The sequence below is a fragment of the Danio rerio genome, chromosome 19 (assembly GCF_052040795.2).
Source record: "Danio rerio strain M-AB ecotype USA chromosome 19, GRCz13ab, whole genome shotgun sequence".
NCBI classification, from domain to species: Eukaryota; Metazoa; Chordata; class Actinopteri; order Cypriniformes; family Danionidae; genus Danio; species Danio rerio.
In genome coordinates, this window is record NC_141039.2 from 34971813 (window position 1) to 34998098 (window position 26286).

The 26286-nt window shown below is 35.6% G+C and overlaps 3 protein-coding genes and 1 long non-coding RNA gene across 5 annotated transcripts; 1 reads left to right on the plus strand and 3 right to left on the minus strand.

Annotated features, from left to right (window-relative positions):
- The first annotated feature begins 591 nt into the window (after window positions 1–591).
- Window positions 592–15217, plus strand: rida (reactive intermediate imine deaminase A). 2 transcript variants are annotated; one of them, NM_001012315.5, is made up of 6 exons: window positions 592–733; window positions 3733–3835; window positions 8878–8932; window positions 9018–9086; window positions 9679–9734; window positions 11746–15217. In NM_001012315.5, exons 1-6 carry the CDS (start codon window positions 669–671, stop codon window positions 11803–11805), a joined length of 408 nt encoding a protein of 135 aa, NP_001012315.1. In that variant the 5' UTR covers window positions 592–668; the 3' UTR covers window positions 11806–15217. The 2 variants fall into 2 exon arrangements, with proteins under 2 accessions (NP_001012315.1, NP_001002576.2); NM_001002576.6 differs by lacking the exon at window positions 592–733 and adding an exon at window positions 906–998.
- On the minus strand, window positions 828–3101 carry LOC141379139 (uncharacterized). Its single transcript, XR_015517021.2, has 2 exons — window positions 2689–3101; window positions 828–2497 (listed from the first exon to the last, which is right to left on the minus strand). It is a non-coding gene; the product is annotated as an uncharacterized LOC141379139 (long non-coding RNA).
- si:dkey-284p5.3 lies at window positions 13606–22202 on the minus strand. Its single transcript, NM_001044842.2, has 4 exons — window positions 22015–22202; window positions 19672–19863; window positions 13803–13853; window positions 13606–13713 (listed from the first exon to the last, which is right to left on the minus strand). The coding sequence occupies exons 1-4, from the start codon at window positions 22085–22087 to the stop codon at window positions 13694–13696; spliced, it is 336 nt and encodes a 111-aa protein (NP_001038307.2). The 5' UTR covers window positions 22088–22202; the 3' UTR covers window positions 13606–13693.
- Window positions 22203–23377: 1175 nt separating this feature from the next.
- Window positions 23378–24653, minus strand: LOC137488533 (uncharacterized). Its single transcript, XM_087295883.1, has one exon. The coding sequence runs from the start codon at window positions 24572–24574 to the stop codon at window positions 23735–23737; it is 840 nt and encodes a 279-aa protein (XP_087152009.1). The 5' UTR covers window positions 24575–24653; the 3' UTR covers window positions 23378–23734.
- Between the last annotated feature and the right edge of the window lie 1633 nt (window positions 24654–26286).

Below are 26286 nucleotides of genomic sequence, written 5' to 3' on the forward strand. Positions count from 1 at the left end.
TGAATGTGCTGGCCAGATTGCCTAATAAATGACAATAGGCTACTTTTTAATTTTAAACTTAAATAGCATCCTTTTTTACTAATCATGTATGATGTAATAAGTTTGTTTTCTGAAAAATAAGTATTATTATCATATATTTTTCTTCTACTTTAGGAAATGTTTTTGGTAGGCTACATCGTGGTTGATCTGACAAGCTAATCCAGCAAGAGAATGTGCTTAGAAACTATTCAAACCTTATAATTTGATAGAAAATGAGGCTAATAACTGCAAAAAGGTCCACATTAAAAAACACTCCTTTCACCAGCCTGGATTGTCGAAAATGTCAAAGTGGTTTTTTAAGAATTACCGTAATCACCCTACTACATATAACCTATTACACTTTTAACATACTTTAGCAAAGTATATCTAAACAAAATGACGCATGTTTGCTTATATGAAGTCTACAATTCCTTTCCCAAAAACCATTACAAGGTATACTTTCGAGTGACCACTGCGAAATTCTCTATATATGCAGTGTCTCTATGTGTGTCGTTACGGTAAATAATCGCTGACACACACTGGAAGTGAATCCCTACAAACCTGCTGCGCTACACTCATTCATCTGCTCAGCTGGAGGTTCACTGACACTCGCTTTTCTCTGTTTTTAGTTAAGTTCTGAGTGTTGAGATATGTCTGCTATTATTAGGAAGATCATCCACACTGCAGCTGCTCCAGCCGCTATCGGGCCCTACAGGTGAGAATCTGTTCATGTTCCTCCATAAACGCACACGTGACATGCTACGGCATATGGTGAAGTCTGATTTTATCAAAGCTCCGGCAGTTATGCATTAACAGTCAGCCAAAGTAGCAGTTATTTGTGCGGGGCGGTCCTTCAGAAAGCGCACTCAGACACTCTGACACACAGTTTTTTGGTGCAACTTGTCATATCGTCTGGACGAAATGTCTTCTGTTAAAAAAATCATACATGCACCTAACACGCCTATATCAGGCATATACAGGTAAGATTCTTCTACAATAAAGGTAGCATTTCAGAAAATTGTAGTAATTTTAAAATTTTAAATTGTAAAATTTAAGACGTGTGTTTTAAAAGATGTTGTTGAATAAACTAAATTGGCTGTAGTGTATGTGTGTGTGTAAAAGTGTGTGTATGGATGTTTCCCAGTACTGGGTTGCAGCTGAAAGGGCATCCGCTGTGTAAAACATATTCTGGAATAATTGCTGGTTCATTGTGCTGTGGCGACCCCCTAATAAGTAAGGGACTAAGCTGACAGAGAATTAATAAAGAATGTTGTACTGTAAATTCTTCACGCTGCCTTTATTTGCATTTTCTCAGTATTAAAAATCAAAAATGATTAATTTGTATTATTGTTTATTTGTAAATAAAATGCTTGAATGTCACATTTGAGGGTGTTTGTGGTTTAACCAATAGTCAGTAAGAGGAGGTGTCCGGTTCAATGACTTGACCAAAGGTGAGGCTTCTGGTTATGTTTAAACTTGCTGTAGTAATTCATTTCTGCAACAAAATAATGATTGGTGTGTGTGTGTGTGTGTGTGTGTGTGTGTGTGTGTGTGTGTGTGTGTGTGTGTGTGTGTGTGTGTGTGTGTGTGTGAGTGGAAAAAAACAACTTTTGCAACATTATAGATAAGATATTTAATTTTTTTTTATCAGTTTGACTGCCGCTTTACCAAAGGTTGACCATGTTTTTACTGTTTTAAACAATGGTTTACACACAGCATTGTTGGTTTACAAAAAATCAAACAAACATAATCCTGTTGCACTACAAGACATGATTTTGTTTTTATTGAAAAAAACATAAAACCAAGAAGACATGTAAATGAGAATCGGAAATATTTTAAATTTGTATAAATTTGACTAAGTATTCAAAAATGTTTTATTTGTATCTTACAATTCATATTTTCAGATTTTTCATAGTAATGTATTAATTCCGGTACTTTTACCATGAACCGACATAACAACCATATGGTAGAGGTTGATATATTAGAAATTATGGGATGTGTTGGAAAAAAAAAATGCATTGAGTGTGTTAACTAGCGACATTAGGAGTTACGAAATGCCATCCAACATTTTTTTTTTCTTGGTGGTGTAATTAAAGGGTAAATGCATATTTGGTCAATGAGTAGTATTATTCATTTTGAATTACTTTAAGCTTTTAAACATTTTGTTAATGTTTCATGGTTTTTGAGCACTAAATTGGTATAGTAAACAGACGCTGAAGGATCACATGAAACTACGGTGAAGACAAAATGAGGAAAATTCAGCTTAGCCATTAGGAAATGCAAAGTACATTTACACTACATAAAAAACATGTAGTAGGGCTGCACAATATTGGAAAAAATTTATATTGCGAAATTAAAATTTTCTGCGAATAATATTTTGAAATGAATATAGTTTTAGAAGATGGTTTGAGTCGCTCTATTTGATGGTTTCCTGGAGAGCCTAACAGTATTCAGGTAGAAAATTTGTATGCAAAAAATGCTTTTCTTACTTTGCTTTGTCTTGTTTCTAGTCCAAATATCGAAAAATTCTGAGAGTAAAAATCTAGTCAGAAGAAATAAGTAAAAATTATGAGATTTTTTGCTTGTTTTAAGGAAATTATCTGCCAGTGGATTAAGGGAAATAATTTAGTTTTTGCTTTGAAATGTTGATATTTGGAATAGAAACAAGACAAAAAAAATGTAAGTAAGAATTTTTGTTTTTGCATGCATCAACTTCATGAAATTAAATACAATTATTTGGCTCCTCGTGAACTATAATTTAGTAGTAGTAAAGTAGTAAAACTTGATTGTCTTTGACAGGAAATTTGTTATGGGAATCACCACATTGCTGCAGACATTTTATAAAAACAAACAGAAAAACAATTACCACTATAAATGTTTATACTAGTAAATTTAAAAAGTAATTACACATAGATGTCAGCAGCAACATGTGTCAGTGTCGCCAGCAGTGCAGCGCCACCGGAAGTAATAGTGAACTATACAGTCTGAACTATAATTCAGAATGGACATTGCATATCTTTATAAAATAATATAAAAAAATAACTAAACAATTTCTTAGTACAAATACAATTAATAAAAACACAACAAAATTAATGCATTAAATCATAATCTAGTATGGTTAATATTTTATATAATAATTTATTTAATCATAGCGTAATATTTTATAGTAGAAAAAACATGTAAGCAGGTGGCACTGCCTGGGAAAATGATAGGTCTGGAATTGCAGGTCTAAGCATGCAGGTGGGTCTTCGGGCCTGCAGCTTCATAATGTTGGTATCTATGCGGTGTGATTACTGCGAATGTGCACATTGCAATATTGATGCTGAAACGATATATTGTGCAGCCATGAAATATATGTGGTAATGGTCAAAGTGATAATTCTCCAGTTGCAAACAACTGCCATTAATAATTATCTAACGTTCTTGTTTGATTTTGTGTTAGATACATATTAACTTAAACTTAGTCTTGTCTTGGACTGATATCTTAAGCTGAACTAGTGACACATCGTGACAACTTTACAGTATTAGTTTTTATACTATCTTGTTTACAAAATGAAGAAAGGAAAACTGTGACCTGTTTATAACAGCAATGTACCTTTTCTACCAGCAGTGGGCGAAATAGCACATCATTTTCTGAGTATATCAAACCCGTATTTGTCTAAAATGAAAGCAAATATTTAACTCACGCTTGAAATAATGTTGCTTTCCCATTCAGCCAGGCTGTTTTGGTGGACCGCACAATGTACATCTCAGGACAGCTGGGCATGGATCCAGCATCAGGACAGCTGGCGGCGGGAGTTCAGGCTCAAACCAAACAGGTGACAAGACCATTAAATGAATCATTCGCAATATCACATACTAGGACTTATTAAAGTTATCGTATGGTTTCTGTGCTACACAGCAGAGTAAACTATGAGGCAGATATATTTTTCAGAACATTTGAAGTCGAGAGACGACCCTTCCCATAAACCCTGTTCTTTAATAAGATTATTATTACCCTTTTAACAGTTATTTTACATAGGGCTATACAGTGAAAGTTAGCTTTTGGTAAAAAACGTGCTAGCTTAGTCAGTGCTTACCTGGGATGTGTTTCCCAAACAACGACGTAACTCTCGGTTGAACTATCATAGTACGATGTATCGTTTGGGAAATGAATGATGTAACGTTAGTGACTACTATGTTGCCAGCAAGTGTGCCGCAAGCCTGCGTTTGAGTGAAGGTCTCGGCCGTTAGATCGCCCCCTGGGGGCTGGCTGCAGTACAAGTCATAAAGCCCGCCTCCTCCGTGTTAATGAAGGAGACTTGAGCCCAAATAAAAAAAATAATTACACTTGCAATAAAATGTCCCGAAAGATGGTTCTGGTCGATTAAGGCACTGGTTATTGTGCTGAAATAGGTGCAGATCTTCATTTTTGTAAACAGTTTGTTTTCAGCAGTAATTTAATGCTGGGCGTGTCATCGTGATTGACAGCTGTGATTGACAGTTTCTCAAAGCAGCGCGTCTGAGCTTCGGCAGGAGACTGAAGTGTTATTATTCGATTTCTATGTTATTTTACCTTGACAAAATAAGTTCAGCAGTAAACTATAATTTCTGACATACATGATCCTGGTGGAACACTGTTTATTCGCTAAGGTCGAGGCTTTTTTTCGGGCTTTACTAGTTTGCTGATACACGCCTAGCCACCCAGATAGCAAAATACACTCGGGCCAGTTCCGGCTAGATTCTCGCCTGCCGGAAACTTACCCCTCAGAGCTCAGACTGACTACCTCTGCTGGACCTACTCCGGATGCCTGGACTTACTGCCCGATTCCAGCCCGAGTCAATCGAGCCAGATGCGGCGGCCGAGCGAGCCGGTGCTGCCGCATGCGAGCCGCAATCAGCCCGCGACGCCACGAGTAGGTTATGCGCTGCGGCCCGGAGCTGGCGCGATTGAATATATAAAACCCACATATTTGTTAACGTTATTACATCCGTTTGTGTTGATATGACAGCACATATCTCAGCATGCTGAGAAGTTCAGGGGCCTGGTTGATTTTACATAAAGCGTTTGGTTGGAAGCTCGACTCCGCTCATTTTCGCGGCTCCTCCTCTGGCTCCATCAGACAGTCCTTCTGCGCATGTCAAGGCTCCAATTTCAGCAGTCTTTTGCGACAGTTTGTGCCCGTCAAGCAGGCGTTTTGCCCTCAAGGCGTTCAATGGGTAAAGGGGCTGTCGCATCGTCCATATTTTTTACAGTCATTGGTTGCCAGAGCAGTAGCTGACTAATTCCAGCCCAAAAACTAAATCCCGCTGAATCCCTATCCATCATTAAAATCGCGTTAGTTATAACGTAAAATGCCTATAATGATGCTCTAAACAGGGTGGAGTAATAACTTCTTTAGAGAATAACCCCATAAATTCTTTGTGCAAATTGTATTGTTTTACACGCACAAGCATTTAAAAAAAATTTAACATTAGTTTTGGTTAAAACATGCACTCGTTTTCAGTATTAATTGAAAAAGATATAAATTACACGTATAGGGCTTATGTTTCCTTTATTAATATTATTGAGAACATTCCATATTCTATTCTAAAACATAAAATCACTTACAAAAGCTAACACATGTTCTAATATCATATATAAATAAATTAATAATCAGGCTATTTATTAAGAAATGAAATTTTATATTTATTATTTATAAGGGAAATGTAAAAAAAAATCCTCCTTTAATAATAATAGTAACGATTATTATTAGGTAGGATATTTTTTATTTTTTGAAAAGTCTACTTTTACAATTTGACACATGCAAATGGGAATAGAACACAGCCAGGAGCTATGTTTCTAACTACAGCTCCAGAGGTGTAGTTGCAAGCATACAAGTTTGCAACGCAGTTTGTAAATGTTCGTTAAAACGACGGATTTGGGGAAACGGCAAATCAGCGAACTATGTTTGTAACGATGCAACTTGCAACCTTAGTTGGCTAATGATGGTTTTCGGAAGCACACCACTGATAAAAAGTTAATGAAAACTTTTTGTTTGAAACCCAAACATTACATTAAATTTCTCATTTTTGTAAAAGCATTGTTAGTTTTAGCTTAATTCAACAGTCTGCCTCTGAAAATTTTGTAGTCTTTTAATATTTACCTTGCTGACTTGCTCTATAAGCAAATTCCTCATGTAATGTCAGTCAGTATAAGTAACAACAAAAGTCTGACTCACCTGCTATTTATAGCCACGCCCCCAAAATCATGCTATTGGTCGAGATATAAAAATGATTGCCAATTAAATCTCAAACGTTTTGATAGTGCCAGGGAGGCTCAATGTTTACACTTTCAAGGGAGAAGAAAACTATTAATTGTTTCTGGGTCCAAGCACTATATCAAACTGTATGAGGAGACTTGTCAAATGGTAATAATAAACGTTTACAAAGCGCTGTAATGCTTTCAAAAATCACGATCGCAAAATATATATATCCATGCCTAAAAAGTGATTCACTTTTTATAAATTGTTAACATTCTGGTATTTGTGATGCAGCAAGTCCAAAGACTGTTGTGTAAACATGATTTTATATAAAAGTCACTTTAATGTGTGACATGAATAAAAAGTTATCATAAACTAATATTTTCTCAATTCAAATGAGTAGCGACTTGAACCCGGAAAACAGTATTCCATATGTCATGACTTAACAAGCGGATTACATGGGGGGGTTTGGGGGAATTGACCCTCCTAATTAAGGCTTGATCCCCCCTGAAAGACGTAAAACAAGATGTGTGGTAAGCGCTTTGAATCTGAGATCACTCTGATCAATCTGTCCGCAATCTGGGTGTCATCTTTGATGAGTCATTGAAACTAGACAAACAGATCAGTTCGGTTATTGGCTCCAGTTTTTATCAACTACGTCTGCTGTCTAAAGTTAAACACTTTAAATCCCACAACTCTAGAGATGGCTGTCCACACTTTTATCACATCACGATTAGACTACTGCAATGCACTTTACTGTGGCATGTCAAAATCCCAGGTTTCACGCCTTCAGCTGGTCCAAAACGCTGCTGCTAGATTTATATGTAATTGCAGAAAGTATGACCACATTACCCCTCTTCTAAGAGACCTTCATTGGCTGCCTGTGAAATTCAGAATTGATTTTAAAGTGCTTTTACTGGTTTATAAATCCCTCCACAATCTAGCCCCATTCTATCTCGCAGAGCTGCTTCATCCTTACACTCCTGTGAGATCTCTCAGGTCGAGTGAGCAGAATCTTCTGTCAGTTCCACAATCTAGGCTAAAACGTAGAGGGGACAGAGCTTTCTCTGTGGCAGGTCCTCGGTTGGAACACCTTGCCCCTTGAGATTAGATTGGCTCCATCATTATCCACTTTTAAATCACGTCTTTAAACATACCTTTTTAGCTTGGCTTTTTAAGATTATTTTAATAGTTCATTCTATCGCTAATTTTTTACATCTTTACAGACGTTTCGCTTGCTTGTGTTTATATTCTGTCTTTTATTTTTTATCTTGTCTCATGTACAGCACTTTGGTCAGTCTTGTGACTGCTTTTAAATGTGCTTTATAAATAAAAATGATAGACATCCATTTGAGCACCCCTGTAATGGTTCATACCATTGTAAATGCATAATAATGCCAATCAGTCCATGCAAGAAAAAAGTCATTGAGCAGTCTGAAACTGGCAGATGTAGAGCACCGATAGACACCGAAAGAGTTCACAAAACTTGGAGAAAACCATGTTTTTCCATAAAATAGATGTGTGTTTCTACATTTTGCCTAAATAGGCTCATAGTTTGTTCTAAAGTAAGAAACAACGCACAAAACACTGAAAACTTAAATACAATCTATGAATAAATGAGATGTAATTTAAATAAACACATGCATTTGATTCACTGAAGCATGTATTACATAAACTAACATTACCAAAAAAGGTGCCCCAATTGTCAATGTGTAATTCACACACTGTATTCAGTCATTATTTAGCCACCCTGATATTGTTCCAAAGCTACAGTTGACGTCAGAATTAGCCCCCCAGAATTATTAGCCCCCCTGTTTATTTTTTTCCCCAAATTTCTGTTTAACGGAGAGCAGATTTTTCCAACACATTTTAAACTAAATAGTTTTAATAACTTATTTCTAATAACTGAATTATTTTATCTTTACCATGATGAGAGTAAATAATATTTGACTAAATATTTTCAAGACACTTCTATACAGCTTAAAGTGACATTTAAAGGCTTAACTAGGTTAATTTGGTTAAATAGGCAGGATAGGGTAATTAGGGCAAGTTAATGATGGTTTGTTCTGTAGACAACCAAGAAATATATATAGCTTAAATATGCTAATAATTTTGACCTTAAATTGTTTTTAAAAAATTAAAAACTGCTTTTATTCTAGCCAAAATAAAAAAATAAGACTTTCTCCAGTAGAAAAAATATTTTCAGACATACTGTGAAAACAACCTTGCTCTGCCAAACATCATTTGGGAAATATTTAAAAAAGAAAAAAAAATTAAAGGGGGGCTAATAATTTTGACTTCAACTGTATGTGCCCCATCCTTCATTATTTCCTTCTTTGATTAAGAACATGACATATTTTACAGATGTTGTTTTGCAATTTGTTTACAAAAACACAGTCATCAACAAAATATAAATGTCAGGATTTTCATTAAATAATACGTTGAAATTCAGTTTATTTTTCACCAAACCCCTATTATACATCACAATAATACATAGAAATATGTTTTTTTAAAGTACAAAAAACAAAAAAACAAAGTATTAGGAACAACTTAAGCATAAAGCGTGTATTTTTCATTATCATTTCATAATTATGTCCTTAGGGCTCATTTAAACATTGTTTTACCTTACAACCTTACAGGCACTCATTAACATTGGGGAGATTCTGAAAGCTGCAGGATGTGGATATGAAAACGGTCAGTCATTGAGCTTAACCTGCTTTACCTGTCATGATATTCCAAGTTTCAGGCACTTTATAAAGTCAAATATTTTTTTTTGCAGTGGTCAAGGCCACAGTGCTGATGACAGACATTAATGAATTCAATACCGTCAATGATGTTTACAAGCAGTGTGAGTATGAATAAATGAAGGACTCATAATCCACCACAGTGTCACATTTAACCCTAAACACACAACCACAGACTTTCCTTACACTTTTAATAGTCTAATTAAGCTAGAAACCCACATAATCAGGAATGATGTTGGCATAAATTGCTGCGGTTTCAAAAACACACGACTCCTGTTGATACCTTCCCTAAAATACCTTTGCTTCCCATCATGCACTTGGGTGATAATTCTTCAAGCAAGTTATTGATTATTCAAATGTCACACAATGATGCCTCCGTGTGGCCCTCCGGGTATTTCCTCTTTAATACAATGGCGATGGGTAATCCTATCCTGTCTGCGTGTAAAAGGATATAGTGCAATTCTGTGAAACGAAAGCCTCCTCTGCAATGAGGACAGCCCATCATCTCTGCCTCCACCTCACTGAACTTTCCATGACATGCAAAACCTACAGCTTGAACAAACACTCGTGCCGACTCTCGCTTTAATACTCATCATGTAATTGATTAGACATATGAATGTAGTGATGAAGGATTGTTTTTATTATTTCACAAGACTTGAAGTTGTCAATTTATTTACATTCTGTTGTTTTTCTTAGTTTTCAAGAGCAATTTCCCAGCTAGAGCTGCTTATCAAGTCGTGGCCCTGCCCAGAGTAAGTATTAAAGATCCAGTGAAATTAACATAATGTTTTTTAAATGTTAGCATTAGTATGTTAGTCTTCTAAGGATATCTATAAGCTAGTGTGGTACAAAACAATGACAACATTCACATTTAAAATATATAAAACTGATGTAAAGCTTGTAGTTTGCCACTATATGGATCAACTTTTTTTTCACATCACCGCATACCTCAGTTTCTCATCAAATCTTGACCAATCAGATGCTCTCTAGTATCTAACATGCCCCGCCCTCTTCAAGATGCTTGACATTTTCTTTTCATTTGATGCTCTTGAGCTCAACCACTCTCACCGGCAGAGCTGCGATAAAACAAAACCCTATTGGCTGCTGTTTTTAAAAGGGAGGAGCTAATCTATGTCCTGCCCTCTTTATGTTTTTTAGTTGAGATTACACCAATAATCAAAATAAAAAATCCATATTTCAAAGCACTTCACAGGACCTTTAAGAGCAGACTAGTTGAGGCATTTGCCAAATGAACCAGTTAACTATTGATCATAAATGAATTGTTGAAGCCATTTCTATGGATGTAATAATATTTAGAGTTTTAGTAAAGTCCATGTGTTGCAAATGAAATGTAGAAATTGTAATGTGAACAGTTAACCAGTGATGTAGCATAACGTAATTTGATTGATTGTTAGATTTAGAACCCCGCAAATCAGTCAGAAGGCACTGGACTTTAGAGTAACACAGTCTTTTGACCTATGCTAACTGCAAAGTTAATTTGTAAGAAAATAAATAAATATAATATTTAAATATAATAAATATCCTACGTATTTATGCTTTAAGATTTACCATTAAACAGTCAAACGAAGAACTTTGGATTCAAGACCGTTGTTCACTGACATTTTTGTGTTGAGTACAAAAGAACCCTAAAGTCCTAAGCTTAAGTCCTAAGTCGGCCTATTGTGCTTGCAGGAATTTTTTTTATTTGTCGAAAATGAAAGACGCTGATAATGTTAAGAAAAAAATTATGTCAAATTACTGCAGCTGTATTAAAATACTTGTAGAATACATTGTAGAATCTTGTTGGAGAATGATGTATTATAGTTTGCTCATTTATTTCCAAAGAGCAGCCAATCAGGATCACATGACTGATTAAGCAGTTGCAGGAGTAATATATAAAAAAACAGTTATTTTATATTTTAATATTATCTCTAGTCTGGACCACATAACCACTCCTAATTTGACAAGTATATTTTTAGAAATAGCCAAAAAATACCTTGCATTGGTCAAAATTATAGATTTTTCCTGAACTATGAACTAAAGATCATGTCTCATGAAGATATTTTGTAAATTTCCTAATGTAAATATATCAAAACATATATAGATATTTTTAATTAATATGAATTGCTAAGAGCTGAATTTGGACAATTTGGTAAAGGTCATTTAAAAATGTTTACCCAGATATACAAAAAGTTCAATACATACTGTAACACCCACTATGCTACTTTAATGGTTGGGTTTAGGGTTGGTGTACATATTAATAACACACCATGTAATGAGCACTTCAATAATTAAAAGAAATAGTTCACATTTCTCGCAATAATTGCCTATGCATGCACGGTCACTTCATATTGGACCTGATCCAATACACCATCATGCTGCAGCGAGGACACACTCAAATATTGTCCTGTCATAACAAACCATACATCTAATTTATAAAGCTCTCCATAAAATCATAAACGTGATTCAGGAGGGTTTTCACTGTATTTTTATGAACAACAAGACCTCTAAAAAAGAAATAAAATGGTCTAATAAACTTTGCACTACTAAAAACACCCATTAATATTAATAATAATAATAATAATATATAGCCTAATTTACAAACTTCTAAATCATCTATTTTCAGATCATGGAATGTCTGAAAATTTACAAGCTGCAATCTGGAAAATGTTTTTTTGTGTGTGTGTGTGTGATGACTCCACTAATATTTATAAAATGCAGTAAAATATAGTACTTGTGCTTTAACTTCACTCTGTTTCACAGGGGGGGCTTGTTGAGATTGAAGCAGTCGCTGTACTGGGACCAATTACAGAGGCTTCCTGACTATATGATCCCAGCATGCGTCACAAATTGTAAATACAGTTCGTTATTTGGAGATTAACCACATAACGCATTACAAATTCCAGCATGACTGGATGACCATAGAAAGAAAATCATTCCCTTCCATCATCTGAGGCCTTTTTCACTAATCATTAAAAGATTTTTACTTTGTGATTTATTGTTGATCTTTCATCATTATATGGACTTGATTTATTACAGTAACCATTCAAACAACGTTCAAGTTAAACTTTATTTCTTAACTCCAACAAATCTGTCAATATCACATGAGATCCAACCCCACCACAAAATATTTCCTCCATTCGTAGCGTTCTGATCTCTTCTGTTATTCGCTGGAAAACATTAGCATACATATAATATAGGCCTGTTTATTAAATATTGTCATTGTAAATGTATACAACATGTAATTATGATTTTTATGATTACAGTAACAGTTTAAACAATATACATATATAAATAACATTTATTTGAAAAATTTCCATTATTTATCTATTTTTTTGGCTATTTGCAACTTTTATTCAGGTGGTACAGCTAGGCCTGTCACAATAATCAATATATTGACTTCTCGCACAACACACGGACATGACCTCAATCATTTTTGGTGAAGCAATATTTATTGCCCATAAATAAAAAACAATTCTAGCAAGATTTTAACATTGCACAGCTTCTCTATCTCTAATGGGGGTATCAGTATGATAAAAAAACACTATAGCATTTATATAAACTACTATAGTATATTTTCATGTGGGTGCCTGATAACACAAATACAAAATAGATCTGGTAGCAGATATCACAGCCTCTTTTACTGTATACCTTGCACTTTTTGTTAACATTTATTATTATTTATTTATTTAGGATATGCGTTTTCACATTTTGATTCCAATGGCAAACTATTGAATAGTTCAAATTAACTTTAATTAATATTCTTATGAATAAATATGATGTGCTCTTTTGAAGACTGTACTTGCATCGTGATGACATTATATTGTCCTTCTGGCATTATATAATTAGTGCCATAAAATGACAGTAATATTGTTTATCGCAACATATTTTGGTGCAATATATTGTACAACAAATATTGATATCATGACAGGTCTAGGTACAGCTTCTCAATGAGCCACTAATATGAAATGTTAGGAAGGGAAAATTAATTGAAGGCAGCCATTATAATTCACAAAACTATAACTGGGGTGCTTGTATTTAGTGTACATAAAGACAGGCACAAAGTCTTTAAAGACCACATGGTCTATATCTTGGCAACAGACAAGCAATATCTATAATATACAGTTGAAATCAATATTATTCACCCTCCTGTAATTTTTTTATTCTTTTGCAAATATTGAGCAAATGATGTTTAACAGAACAAGAAATTTTTCACAGTATTTCCTACAAAACTTTTCTTATTATTTGTTTTATTTTGGATAGAATAAAATCAGTTTTTAAATTTTTAAAAACCATTTTAAGGTCAATATTATTAGCCCCCTTTAGCAATATCTTTTTTTTTTTTCGATTGTCTACAAAAAAAAACATCATTATATAATGACTTGCCTATTTAACCTAATTAACCTAGTTAGGCCTTTAAATTGCACTTAAAACTAGTATCTTGAAAAAATATGTACATGTACTGTCATCATGGCAAAGATAAAACAAATTAGTTACTACAGATAATAAACTATTATGTTTAGATTTGTGTTGGGGGAAAAAATCTTGGGGGGGGTATAAAGGGGGCTAATAATTCAGGAGGGCAAATAATTCTGACTTGAACTGCATATAATAAACTAATGTTCAATTTTATATTTAAACCATTCGCATGAAATCCAAAAACAGGTGGTAGAATCTGGATCCTGTAGTAGCCATGCCAGTTAATGCACATTTAACCATCTTGACCAGAGGCTGAAAGAGAATAATGGGAAATCAGACGTTTATCCTCACGAGAAGCTGACGTTGTTAGATCTGTCTTTGCATCATATTACCCTACTTACCTGGTGTTTCCTCTGGAGGAGAGGATTCTGCTTGATCTACAGTTGCGTTTTCTGTGAAAATAGAGATGTAATCATCATTAATTAAAACTCCATATGTTGTTTCTAATTTTCAATTTCAACTTTAGTCATAAAGTTGCAAACAATATAGACACAGTCCATCACTTGACAGCAACGTTTCGGCATCTAGATGTGGTCATCCTGACGTAGGCATCTAGATCTGCTTAAGTTCAAACTGAGCATCAGAATAGGGAATAGGGAATAAAAGAGATTTTAACATGTTAACAAGAGATGTTGGTGCCAAACGGGAAACTGCTGATCTACTGTGATGAACTTACAAAACTGTCTTTAGGGTTTACAGAGAATGGTCAGAAAAAAAGAGGACAAAGTGGCCTTGTTGTTGCCAGATATCACTGGAGAAAGATCAGACAGTTTCAAGCCGATAGAAGCTGAAATAATCACCTTTTACAACTGCAGAAGAGCATCTCTGAACACACAACATGCCAAAACTTGAAGCAGATGAACTACAGCATCAAAAGGGTCCATCCTGGGGTTTTTAATCAACAGTTTGTGCTTCTGCTGGTGATGTAATGGTTTGGGGTTTCATTTTTTTTTTGGCATGCCTAGAACAAGCTAAGCATCATTTAAGCTCAACAGCCTACAAGTGTACTGTTGCAACCCAAATCCATCCGTACAGCGTCCATCTTGTGGAGGCTGCTATTAACACTCCACTGTCCGCAGATCTCAATCCAAAGCGAGGTTTATTTTCTCTGGTCTCTAATGATGGGTTAAACCTAGTATAAAATGTTCTTAATTCACCTGCTGAATCCAGAAGATGCATGATTTGATTTTGTATTCTGTTCTGTGGTTTTTTCATTATGTATTTGGAAATGTCAAAGCTTTTTTTCCACATTGCACCCAACCGACCAAGGTGTTTGCATCAGTGAATAATCTGTCATTTACATTTGAAATTCAGACAGCGAGGCATGCTGTGGCCCTCGCCACATTGAAGATTTGCCCAAAAGAAGGACTGTTAAGAATCCACTACTCCAAATTCAGTTGTTTGTAATAAATCTACAAGGACAAAATGAAACCTGTTAGTCTAATTGTGGATTCAAGCAACACAATATCAGCCCAATTTTTGTGTTTAGTGTTTGATGAGGTTATCGGGTTAATTCAGAAATGGGCAAAACTGGGTATCTAAATAAAAAAGTATCATTTTGTCGGCGCAATAGCCTAATGGTTAGCGCCGACATATGGTGCAATAGCGAGTTCGAATCCCGGCTCGAGGACATTTCCCTACCCTACCCCCCCCCCCTCTCTCTCTCTCTCTCTCTCTCTCTCTCTCTCTCCCACTTCGCTTCCTGTCTCAATACTGTCCTATCTAATTAAGGCAAAAAGGCCAAAAATAAATCTTTAAAAAAAAAATTTTTAAAAAAGTATATTTTTATCTAGTGCAGTAAAGTGTCATTTAAGTCATGTATAAGCAGAGGTCAGAGCCAGCTCCAATTGGGCAGGTCTGCTTCAAATAGGCAGGACTTGAGCTTTAATTGTTCTGTACAAAATTTCTTAAGGCTTTTGATTGATTTATATGTCTTAATAGTCTACCTATTGTGTTTTATTAACATCTACCCCTTACAGTAATTCTTGTTTTACATGGTCACAAAAATTACACTATACTGATAAACTACAGTGCACACCGCATACCTAAAAGCCACAGCTATATCCAATCTAACCTTAAACCTGTGTTTTAAGTCCATTCCACTTAAGGTGTCCGGGCTGCAGTTATACACAAGACATGTCACTTATAAAGATTTGAATGGGGAAAACTAACAGTCAATTTGGCAAATGAAGCCCCACCTACTAGTACAGGAGCCAATCATTGATCGGTATAGACTGATGATTCTCCGGAAGAGACAAATGGACCAGATGTGATTTTCTGCAGATTTTGTGTCAATCAAACATTTAGAAATGAAACTGAAGTGACAGTTGTTGTATAATTTAAATAATGATCATAATATGAAATTTAATCGGACGCTTGGCAATCTATTTTGTAGAATTTGATGTTACCCCATTCAAGCAGAATCCCCGAGCATACTGCCTGCAGAGGCGGTTTAAAGATGGCCGTCAAGTGAAATGACTTGCCTTGCCAGGGACTTACACACACTTGTGGTTACATCTGGGATATCTCTGTTTAAACGGCTTTCAAACGTGAAAATATCTATTATTATGAGGAATTACTATGGGAAAATCATGAGATTTGTTTCTTATGGGGGCTTTTCTGATAAGACAGCAAGTACAAAACTAAGGACGGCTATATCTCTCCATAATATTAAACCCTGAAAACTGTTATGGAACTCCACACGAGACAAGACCACGAGAATGGTCAGGCACTAAAACAATAAACGTTCTAATCTGAGAAGAAGAGCAGCTAGGAAACCAGTTGTTCAGGTTGTCTCAATCATGCATCCCCCCTCCTTTCCCTGGACTTTACCTTCTCCACCAGAGCAGCTCCACACGGAATGTCCAAGTTTTTAATATGGTGCATCTTATGGCTCTATATTCATGTTTGGTGTCATTTTAAAGGTCTCTGTGTGATTGGTAAAGTGGTTCTAATTTCACTGTAATATTTTACAATCTCTCTTATATCGATTAATTTGGGTTTTGACTTTGATAAGATCTTTGCCAGATTCTCTACTCCAGAGAAAATGGTCTTCACATCAACTCATGACCAGGCAAGAGTCTTGGTGAAGCTTTTATTGTCTTGACATTGTGGTAAATTAAGTATTTAAGGGAAATGTGGAGAAGTGTCTGTGGGATTCTGTAGCCAGGATACCCCGTTGCAGTGTATAAGTCTCTGAGCACTGAATGTATTTCTACATGGTCAGGTATTAATCTCTAACTTATAAATGTATCTTTGAGTAATTGATGTTGTACAATCTTAATTGGCTTTTTTGTTTAATTGTGTGAACTGGAATGGAATATCTTTGTCTGAAAAATTTATGTAAAATTGTAAAATAAATGTAAAGTCTAGTAGATTGTTTAGGCTGATGTTTCCGCAGCCTACGGCCAGGATTAGTCATACATTCAGGCTCAATGGAAGGAGCATAGGCAGAGCATTAAAGACCTGTTGATTTCTGACAATCACTGACTTGGTATGATATAATCTAGGGGCTAAATCAAACTTTCTCTAAGTATGAGCAAGCATGGGGGCGGCCTATTATTACTTAAAGGAAATTAGCTTACAGTTATATCTTCTAGCTAAGCTAAATCAAACTTTTTTTTTAAGTATAAGCAAGCATGGGCGGCCTATTATTACTTTAGAAATTAGCTTATCTTCTATCTAAGAACCAAAACTGGCGAGGATGTGTCTGTGAGCAGATATAACTGGCCAGCATACTGACTCGAAACGACTTCGGGTAAATCAGCTTGAATTAGATTAATCAAAATTTAAAAATTATTATAAATTGGAGTCAGATTAAAATTCAGAGTTGGAAACAAATTAAAATAAATTAATGAATAAAATTATTTCTTTTCACATTTGCTAAAAAGGCTTACACGCATTTAACCTTCACCCATGCTGTTAGTTCCGTCATAGGACTAATAGATGGACCCTTACAAAACCCTACAGCTATAGCCATAGATTGTTTATGCACTCTTTCTTGAAGTCTGTCACTAGTTCTGCCTTTTTGATGACATCACACATCATTAAAGATGGCAAGCAACATTTAGTCAGGAATCGATGTGTGGTTTGATGTTTCTAATGCACAACATGACACGCTTCAGAAATAAAATTGCATAATCTGACTTACATGACAAAAATACTGTGTAGTCTGAACCCGAAATTACTACTAAAACCATTAATAACCTGGATTTAGTAGAGTATTTTTTCAAGATTCAGTTCATCGCAACATTGTCAGACCATCAGATAGAAGCGTAATTGTATGCTAGAAATACTAGAAAAAGTTTAGTTACAAGGGTTGGAAAATAACACTATGAAATGGCCACAGCCATATCCCCCTGCAGGCAAAGACCGGCTACTTACTGAAGCAAGGCTGATTCTGGTCAATACCTGCATGGGTGACCTCATGGGAAAACTAGGTTACTGTTGAAAGTTGTGTTAGTGAGTCCAATGGGGGTGCTCAAACTGTGGCCTTAGAGTCCTAATGCCCCAGTATAGTGAAGGGAACATTATACTGTCAGTGAGCGCCTTCTTTCGTATGACGCCTGTTTCACACCGCAAGCGTCAGTGGCGCGTGAGCAGAGCGTGAGCAGCGCGTGTGTTTTCGGCATCCATGTTAACAGATTAGAGCTTTCATACCGCACGCAGCAGCAGCGCGTCAGTGCGAGGCGTGAGCGTCGCCGAAGCAGCTGTGCAGCGATAGTTTCGGCGCTGGGTCTATTTTTGACGCGCTGCTCACGCTCAATTAAAGTGACAGTGCATTGATAATGACCAAAACACAATGAATGACAGTAAAAAGTAGCAATTTTACCCAATAAATACGTTGATAATGTCAAATGGTATACATATAGTCATTCAAATGAACTTAAAACGATTAAAAACGGCAACAAACATTTATTTAGGCCCGAACTACAAAACCAAATGTAAAACAATTTTAGTATCAGTTTTGCTTAAGTTGCACACTAGTGTTGTAGGAGAGGGGAAATAGAATATTTACGGGATTTGTAGTCCATAGTGAAGTGTATTGTGGGTAGTGTAGTGCGACACGCATACTGGATTATGTGAGCTCGCTGTGTGCTGTGCAGCTGAGCAGAGGAAGAAAGTTTTAATCGGCTTTGTTTTATGTTCACTCGAGTTATTCCTACCGGGAGCTGTTTGCACTGTGAATCTGACAACACGAAAATAAGTAAAAGAATGGCATGCATTGGTAACTTTTGTCCATCTCATCATCTGCACGAGCATGAATTAACGAGCTGTTATTCTGCCGCTGGACAGATGAAAAGTTTAAAAAGTGTATTTGTATATAGAGAGACATGGGTAACTCGATAAAATAGACAGAGATAGGTTGATCTCTGCAGCAGCTGCCGAAGAGCTGCGCGCTGCAGACGCAGCTGGTGTGAAAGGCAAACGCCTGCGTGCTGCTACTGCTCGACTTATACGCGCTGCTCACGCGCCGCTGACGCTTGCGGTGTGAAACAGGTGTGAGACAGTAAAACCGAGGTCCTGACTCTCTGTGGTCATTAAAAATCCCATGGCACTTCTCTAAGGATGTAATCTCTGTGTCCTGGCCAAATTCCCTCAGTCGGCCCATACCCATCATGGCCTCCCAATCATCCCCATCCACAGAACTGGCTCTATCACTGTCTCTCCCCTCCACCATTAGCTGGTGTGTGGTGAGCGCACTGGCGCTGTTGTCCTGTTGCTGCCGTCGCATCATCCAAGTGCACACTGGTGTTGGTGTGGAGGGATCCCTCTCATGATTGGGGAGTGCTTTGGGTGTATAGCCATACACAACAAATGTGCTATATAAATACACATTACATTTATGAAAGGCAGAGTTGAATTATTGGGTCAAGAACAGTTAGTAGGACACTTTCCAGCTTACTTAAAGTACACTGCCATCACCTTTTGCTTTAAGTGTAATGTTAAGTATAAATGTGTAAAATGGTCAACTGATACAAAGTTACTTCAAGCCCTCAATGCTAAAGTGAATGATAGAGGTGTTTTGCATCTAGAGATACATCCCTCAAAAGTACCAAAGTCATTTGCATATACAAGCACCCACGCGAGGAAGAATACAATGTATCTTAAGTGCAAGAATTGCTCTGAGCCTGGTTTTTAAAACACTGCAGTTACTGTTCTTTAAGCAATGAAACCTGGGAAAAATATCATTTAAAATGTGAACAATACCACTGGGTGCTGGATCTTCAGTATTTTCAGCTGTGGCAGGCGGGTTGGATTCAGGCTGGTCGGGGTTGGACTCTGCAGCAGCTGCTTCAGGTTCGGTGTGAGCTGAAGCAGCAGCAGAGCATTGGACTTCTTCATTTAGGTCTAGGATTGTCTCACTGTCTCCTGCAGGGCCGCCATTTTCATTACTCGTTCCTTAGAGATTAATACAAATAACAAGGTAATTAAATGTCAACCCAAAGGAAAATGGTTTTATTACTTAAGATTTGATTTAAATCAGCAAATAAAATTATATAGAATTTTTGTAAGTACTAAAAAATTACCTTAAATGTTATTTAAAATAATAACACACAGCAAAATCATTATATAAAATCGATACATAAAAAAAATAACTGTCAAAATCTACAGCAGCATATTAATCATAATAAAATAGCATTTTGACAATTTACCCCTAACATGATTATCCTAATCAAAGTAATAATACTAATAAAGTGTATTGTCACTATTATCGGCCTAATATCTTACTGATCACACATTTAGGCAGATTTTAAATAGCTTACAATAAGGCTTATATACATTTTGTGACCAAAAATTCACTTGAAAACTGAACAGATTTAAAACAGCCATGATACACACGTGTGATTATTCTCAGTCTTTTTCATAACTGCATATTGAAATGTTATATAAAGCTGTCTCAAAATGCTGTATCAATATGGCTCAATTTAAATTTCATTTAATAATTTTTTTATCAGCCAGTATGAGTTTAGTATCTGAGTGTAAAGTATACTCGGTTCAACACATTTTACTATATTTAAATACTTTCCACAGAATTCTCGTCTCATAAACACAATGTTTTATGTCATGACCTTTCTCAAATTCTGTATCAGCAAGTTAACTCTTTCATAAGTGACCTTTAAAATACATGAGAAACCCTTAAACTAGTCTATTGTTGATTAATTTTATGACACTGTAAGCAATACATGGACATCCTGGATAAATGATGAAAGCTGAAGTGCTTAGAGAGAAAGGATGCACTAAAGCAGGCAAACTAGCAGAGGTTTATGACATCAGACTGAAAGTACACAACATTTACATGAAACCTTCTTCTCAGCTCCATATATAACACTATTTGTTTAAATGTCACCGCTGACATGCATCAGGACACATGATGGGGCTCAGGATCTCCTCTGACCACCCTCTTAAAAATATAATATCTTTATTAGCATCAGTGAAGATCTTTTAATATCCGCAGAACATTTACATTAAGCAAAGCGTTCTGTATGTTGTTAAAAATTCAAAAATAGAAAGAAATTTTTAAGGTCAGTGAAATGAAAAGTGTAAATGTTTCTTCTATGGCACCACTCTAAAAACAAAAAAACTTATGTTTTTATACTTTAAGTTCCACAAATTCACAACAATGATGGTTCAGAGAATAAACATAATAGGAACAAGAGAAAATGTAAACTTCCCTGATTGGTTTAACAGAAAATGCATCACTAATTGGCCATTTTATAATGCTTTTTAAACATATGGATGCATATTATTTGATTGTTCATTTAAAATAATACATTGTATTTTTATATACACAAGTTGTTCAAACCTGTTTTTAACATTTATTTTAATAATACATTTTATTTGTAATGCGCTTTTCTCAGACTCAAAGCTCTACAAGGCAAAGAACTAAATAAAACAGTGAAGAAAACAGTAAAACATTCCAACAATAAACACTACAATATTTATATTTTTACAATATTTATCTATATTTTATTTTAACAACACAATTATTAGGTCATCCAGTGAATTCACATAACCACTAGTTTTTGGTAAGTCAGGATGTTGCGTTACATAAAATAACTGTATATTACAGTCCTGCTGTTTTATATTTAAAAGCAGAATCTGAAATCTGAAGTTGTCACCTTAACCATAAAACATGCATTTCTTCATACTCGTTTGAAGTGTAATGTTTTAGTATCTGGGCAAGCCATTTAACCTTAGGATTCACCAGAGAGACTTTCAGTGTAATGAATACTGTAGTTCCTCTGGAAGAGAAACTGGAGTCAAGTAGATCTAAACTGCATGGCGAACTGATGACAGCCCTCTGGATAAAGATCTGGGTGACTTACACAAAGGTTGAGTGTTTCATTTCAAGTTAGTGTGAGTCCGGATCCGAAAAGTAACTAAAACAAAATCATCCCATCATCCATTTTGTCATTGCTGGTGCTGTATACATTGTATTCACATGGTCAACATTGACACAAATACCTGAAATGCTTCCTGAACCTCAAGAAAGTCCAGAAAAAAGACAAATAAAGCTCAAATGGGAATTTGTGTGCTGTTAAGTCTTACCTGCTGCGCATCCATCGTGTTTGGGTCTTGTTGTGTCTTGAGCCGTGGTCTGAGTGCTGGAAGTGCAGCCCATCGTGTCCTGTTCCTCTGACAGGACTGAAGTCGAGCACTTGACAGTGAGTGTTATCGTCACACATCCACTTCAAGTGCAGGAAGAAGCGCACTTGATAAGAGACAGCAGTCATTCCCTGCTCAGGGAACACACTGGGTGTATCTGAGTGGCGTTCATATGCAAACCTGCTCTTAATCGAGGTAACTTTACAGGTCACGGTTCAGTTTGCATTGCTAACGCTGAAGCACCCATCCATCTCTTGCCCGATTCTTAATTTAAAAAGATAAATGTTTGTAAATAATTTGGCTGTATATGTGATAATTTAAGCGTAACGTGAGTTTTATTGTAGTAATTATCTAAACTTAAAAAATACTTGTTTAAATGAGAGAAAATGCATTAAAATTAATGGCATCACGTAGTAAGTAAAGGTTTTGGCGACATCTATAGGCGACATCTGGACTGGCAGTGGTCAAAACTTAAATAATGTATTTTAGTCTTATTAGGCAGGGGTGCCCAAACTTTTTTATATGAAGGGCCAAAACCAAACACCATTATGAGCCGTGGATCGAAGGTATATACCAAACCATATTTCACAAGTTGCCATGGTTAACTTCCTAGTTTATTTCATAATATTTAAAAATAAATAAGTAAACATTACTTTAAATTGTATTAACTAATGCTGTATAACTTTTAAAAAGATAACTTATTGCAATAAACACTTAACAGTGAACAGTAGAGTTAGCCTTGATTTGCTTACCAAAGTCTCTGCATTGTCCTCCATCACGTGACAGTGCATTTAAACTAAATCTGATTAATTTACAATATTTAATCAAAACATTTAATTTCAGTTAGATTTTAACAATATAACGAAAGGCAATATTAGATTTGAAATGACAATCTCTTAAACCATCCCTCCATTCTTCCACTCTTTTCAGATCAAAGGTTACCATGGGCCAAACTTTGGGCATCTCGGGTCTAAGGTATTGTACTACAAAGATATTATTTTTGTCAAAATAAGACCTTTATGCTCTTATTAATAATGCATACGCTTATAAATATATTAAATAAAAATATTTAGATAATTAAAAGGTTAATAGAAAAAAAAAAATAGAGAGAGAGAGAGAGACCCTTCTAAATTGTACTATTTAATCGATGTTGGCAATATGCTTTAATCTTTCTTCTTACATACAAATAAAATTTACTTAATGTTTTTTTGGCATCCCAATAGACTTTTGATGGCCTAATTACTCTAAAGAAAAACTCTAGTTTGAATAGAAATATTTTCCATAATAAGGTGCAAAACAAACAAAATTTCATATGCTGTTTTTAATGCAACGTTTACATTTTGTCCCTCTACATAAGGGCTTTTTAGTTTAACAGAACATAACACAGACATATTACATATTTAGGCCTATATTTTAGCAGATAGGCCTATTGGAATAATAATTTATGATAAAGCTTTAGGCTATAGGCTAGTTCTGTGACCAAATTTGAAAATGTGGATATCAAACAGGCTATAAGACAATTCTGAAGGGAACTTCTTGAAAAATGTCATCCTATAGGCCTATAATCAGGAGATGTGAAGATAGGCTATGAAAAAAAAGCCAAAAGCAAGCTCGAGTAGCTACTGGGAGTACAGGCCAAATCATCATTCATCCAGCCTTGTTACTACACCTCTTTAAGCAAAAGCCCATAAGGACGGATTGTGCTCTCCACTATTTCCCTCTCTTTCTCAGCAGAAGTGCCTTTAGGTATAGGAACCAACCAAAAGTTCTTCTTAATAGTGATTTCCCTCTTCTGGGGGTTGATTCTGTTCTGCATAATGACTTTGTAAGTCTTTCCGTTGTTTTGCGATGTGAATTTCTTGGTTGTCGCGTATCCATCTGCCACATTGATGTCTGGAGATGAATAGATCCCTCTTCCGTAAGCCTCTCGGTCTCCAGCCTTGTAGTGAGACTGAATGATGCCCTCAGCTCCTTTCAAATCGGTTCCATGGTAGGACACTGGCCATTCACCCGGCGCGGAACGGTTCCTCCATCCGCCGGTTCCCAGCCAAGCGTTCCCGTCCGGGTATTTGTTCCGCACCTTCAGCGCGAACCGCATCCACCCGTAGGGCCGCATGTACGGCTCGCCCCCGCGCATACAACCAGAATCATCATCTAACTCGGACATATTGGTGAAGTCAAAGTCATACGCTGGGTCGAAAAAGTCATCTGAAATGACAAATAACTGCTTTCTGAGTGACGATCTCGAGGTTTCTCTCATAGGGGTTTCTTCTATTGTGTCCCAGTCCCACCGATCATGGATTCTCAAACCCCACATATGAGAGGCCAGAAGCGAGTCGGGTTCGACCAAGCGAGCTTCATTATTAAGCAAGGAAAGAGATGGCAGATTGACAATATGCAGTTGAATGGCTCCATCTAAATCTTTACAGTCTGATTTAAGTTTCACGGTGACTCCCGTGATGGCAGAGATCGCCTCGGTCAAGATAGATTTGTCCACATACATGGCGTTATCTTGTTTATTAAGCGCTGTTTCTGATCTGATAATGATTTGTCGTGAGTAAACTTTCAATAGTTGTTTTTGGACTTTGTAGCCTACCAGCGACCCACTTTATATTGGTCTCTGTCAAGTGCTTAATTACAACACCTGCATCAGACCATTAGCTCATTAGCAGAGAGCTGCGTTAAAGGGATAGTTCACCCAAAAGTGAACATTTACTCAATATTTCCTCTCCCTCGACTCGAGTGTCTATTCAAATTTACCCATTTCTTTCTCTTGTTAAACACAAAGGAAGATATTTTAAGGAAAGCTGAAAACCTGTAACCATTCACTTTCTTCAAGATATCTTCCTTTGTGTTCAACAGAACAAAGAAAGTCAAACAGATTAAATATCATTTTTATTTTGGGGTGAACGACCCTTCTATAGAGAGAGATTTACATGTAGCTCTTAAAAATTGTATACATTGATAAGGGATGGGCAGTATTTATGATACATGTATTTCAAATGTATTTTAAAAACAAAACAGTATTTTGTCATTTGCATTTACACTCAGGAAACTGTTGGGTTAATAATAATGCTGTTGGGTTATTTTAACCCAGTCCATTGAGTTGTTAAGGTTAACCCAACAATTTGGGTTACAAAAATAATTTATTTGTTGGGTTATTTTGCCAACAAAACTGGCTTAACTACTATATAATAATAAATTATTGTTATTAATGGGTTGATGTCTCTGCTGGGTCCTAAAGGCGAGAATGATGGCTGAATATTTCAAATATGTGCATCATTTCCTAAAAAAAAAACATTATAAAGCGTTTTGAAGCGTGTGTTTGTATCATAAAATTAAGAGTGCTGGTGAAACAGATATAACAAACACAACACGGAGAGGTAATCTGATAAAAAAACAACAACAATATTATTGCATTAGAGCTTGAATAAACTTTATAATGCAAAAACAACATTATGCAAACATATAAATACAGCTGTTTTGTGTCAGTTAAATCAGTTGACTGTTAAAATTAAAAAATGTAACCCAACTGGTTTAGTTATTAAATAAATAACCCAATAAAAACTAAAAAATAACCCAACAAAGCACCAAATATTTAACCCAACTGGTTGAATTATTAATAAATAACCCAATAAAGGTTAAAAAATAACTCAACAAAGCACCAATTATTATTATTATTATTATTATTTAAAAAATAACCCAAGGTTTTTAGAGTGAATTGTTAATGAAAATGGCTTAATATTTTGTTTCAAAATACTTTATTGTCTTGTATTTTTTGTGTTTTTAAAATACTGTAAAATACTTTGGAAGAAGTCAACATCATGACATCATAAAAATGTAGCCAAGGCTTGAGATCAAACAAGAAAATTGATTAATAATGAAGAAGTTAATCAATACTTTGGATGGAAATTATGCATCACATAAAGAAAGTAACAGACAAATAGCATGATAAATTTGGGAGCAGGACAAAATCAGACAGCAAAATAAGAATCAACATAAAAAAGTCCTACACTGACGTACCTAAAAAAAATAGGCTGTTTCAACTGATCTGCAGGTCTTTATAGTTAATTACAAACATTGACATAGTTAATCAGTAAAGACAAAAATATTAAATAATATTCCAGTCTACTAAACTCCCAAATTTTTTGAGATATCATGTTTTATATTGCGTCTTGAAGAGTACAGCTGCAAAATACATGATTTAGAAACGAC

Excerpts from the sequence above, each read along its gene's own strand:
- rida (NM_001012315.5), top strand. The coding sequence starts at position 669 with ATGTCTGCTATTATTAGGAAGATCATCCACACTGCAGCTGCTCCAGCC. Across the intron at positions 734-3,732 it reads GCCGCTATCGGGCCCTACAG|CCAGGCTGTTTTGGTGGACC; the intron begins GTGAGAATCTGT and ends TTTCCCATTCAG. Across the intron at positions 8,933-9,017 it reads AGGATGTGGATATGAAAACG|TGGTCAAGGCCACAGTGCTG; the intron begins GTCAGTCATTGA and ends TTTTTTTTGCAG.
- si:dkey-284p5.3 (NM_001044842.2), bottom strand. The coding sequence starts at position 22,087 with ATGGGCTGCACTTCCAGCACTCAGACCACGGCTCAAGACACAACAAGA. Across the intron at positions 19,864-22,014 it reads ACACGATGGATGCGCAGCAG|GAACGAGTAATGAAAATGGC; the intron begins GTAAGACTTAAC and ends TTAATCTCTAAG. Across the intron at positions 13,854-19,671 it reads TGAAGATCCAGCACCCAGTG|AAAACGCAACTGTAGATCAA; the intron begins GTATTGTTCACA and ends CTATTTTCACAG.
- LOC137488533 (XM_087295883.1), bottom strand. The coding sequence starts at position 24,574 with ATGTATGTGGACAAATCTATCTTGACCGAGGCGATCTCTGCCATCACG.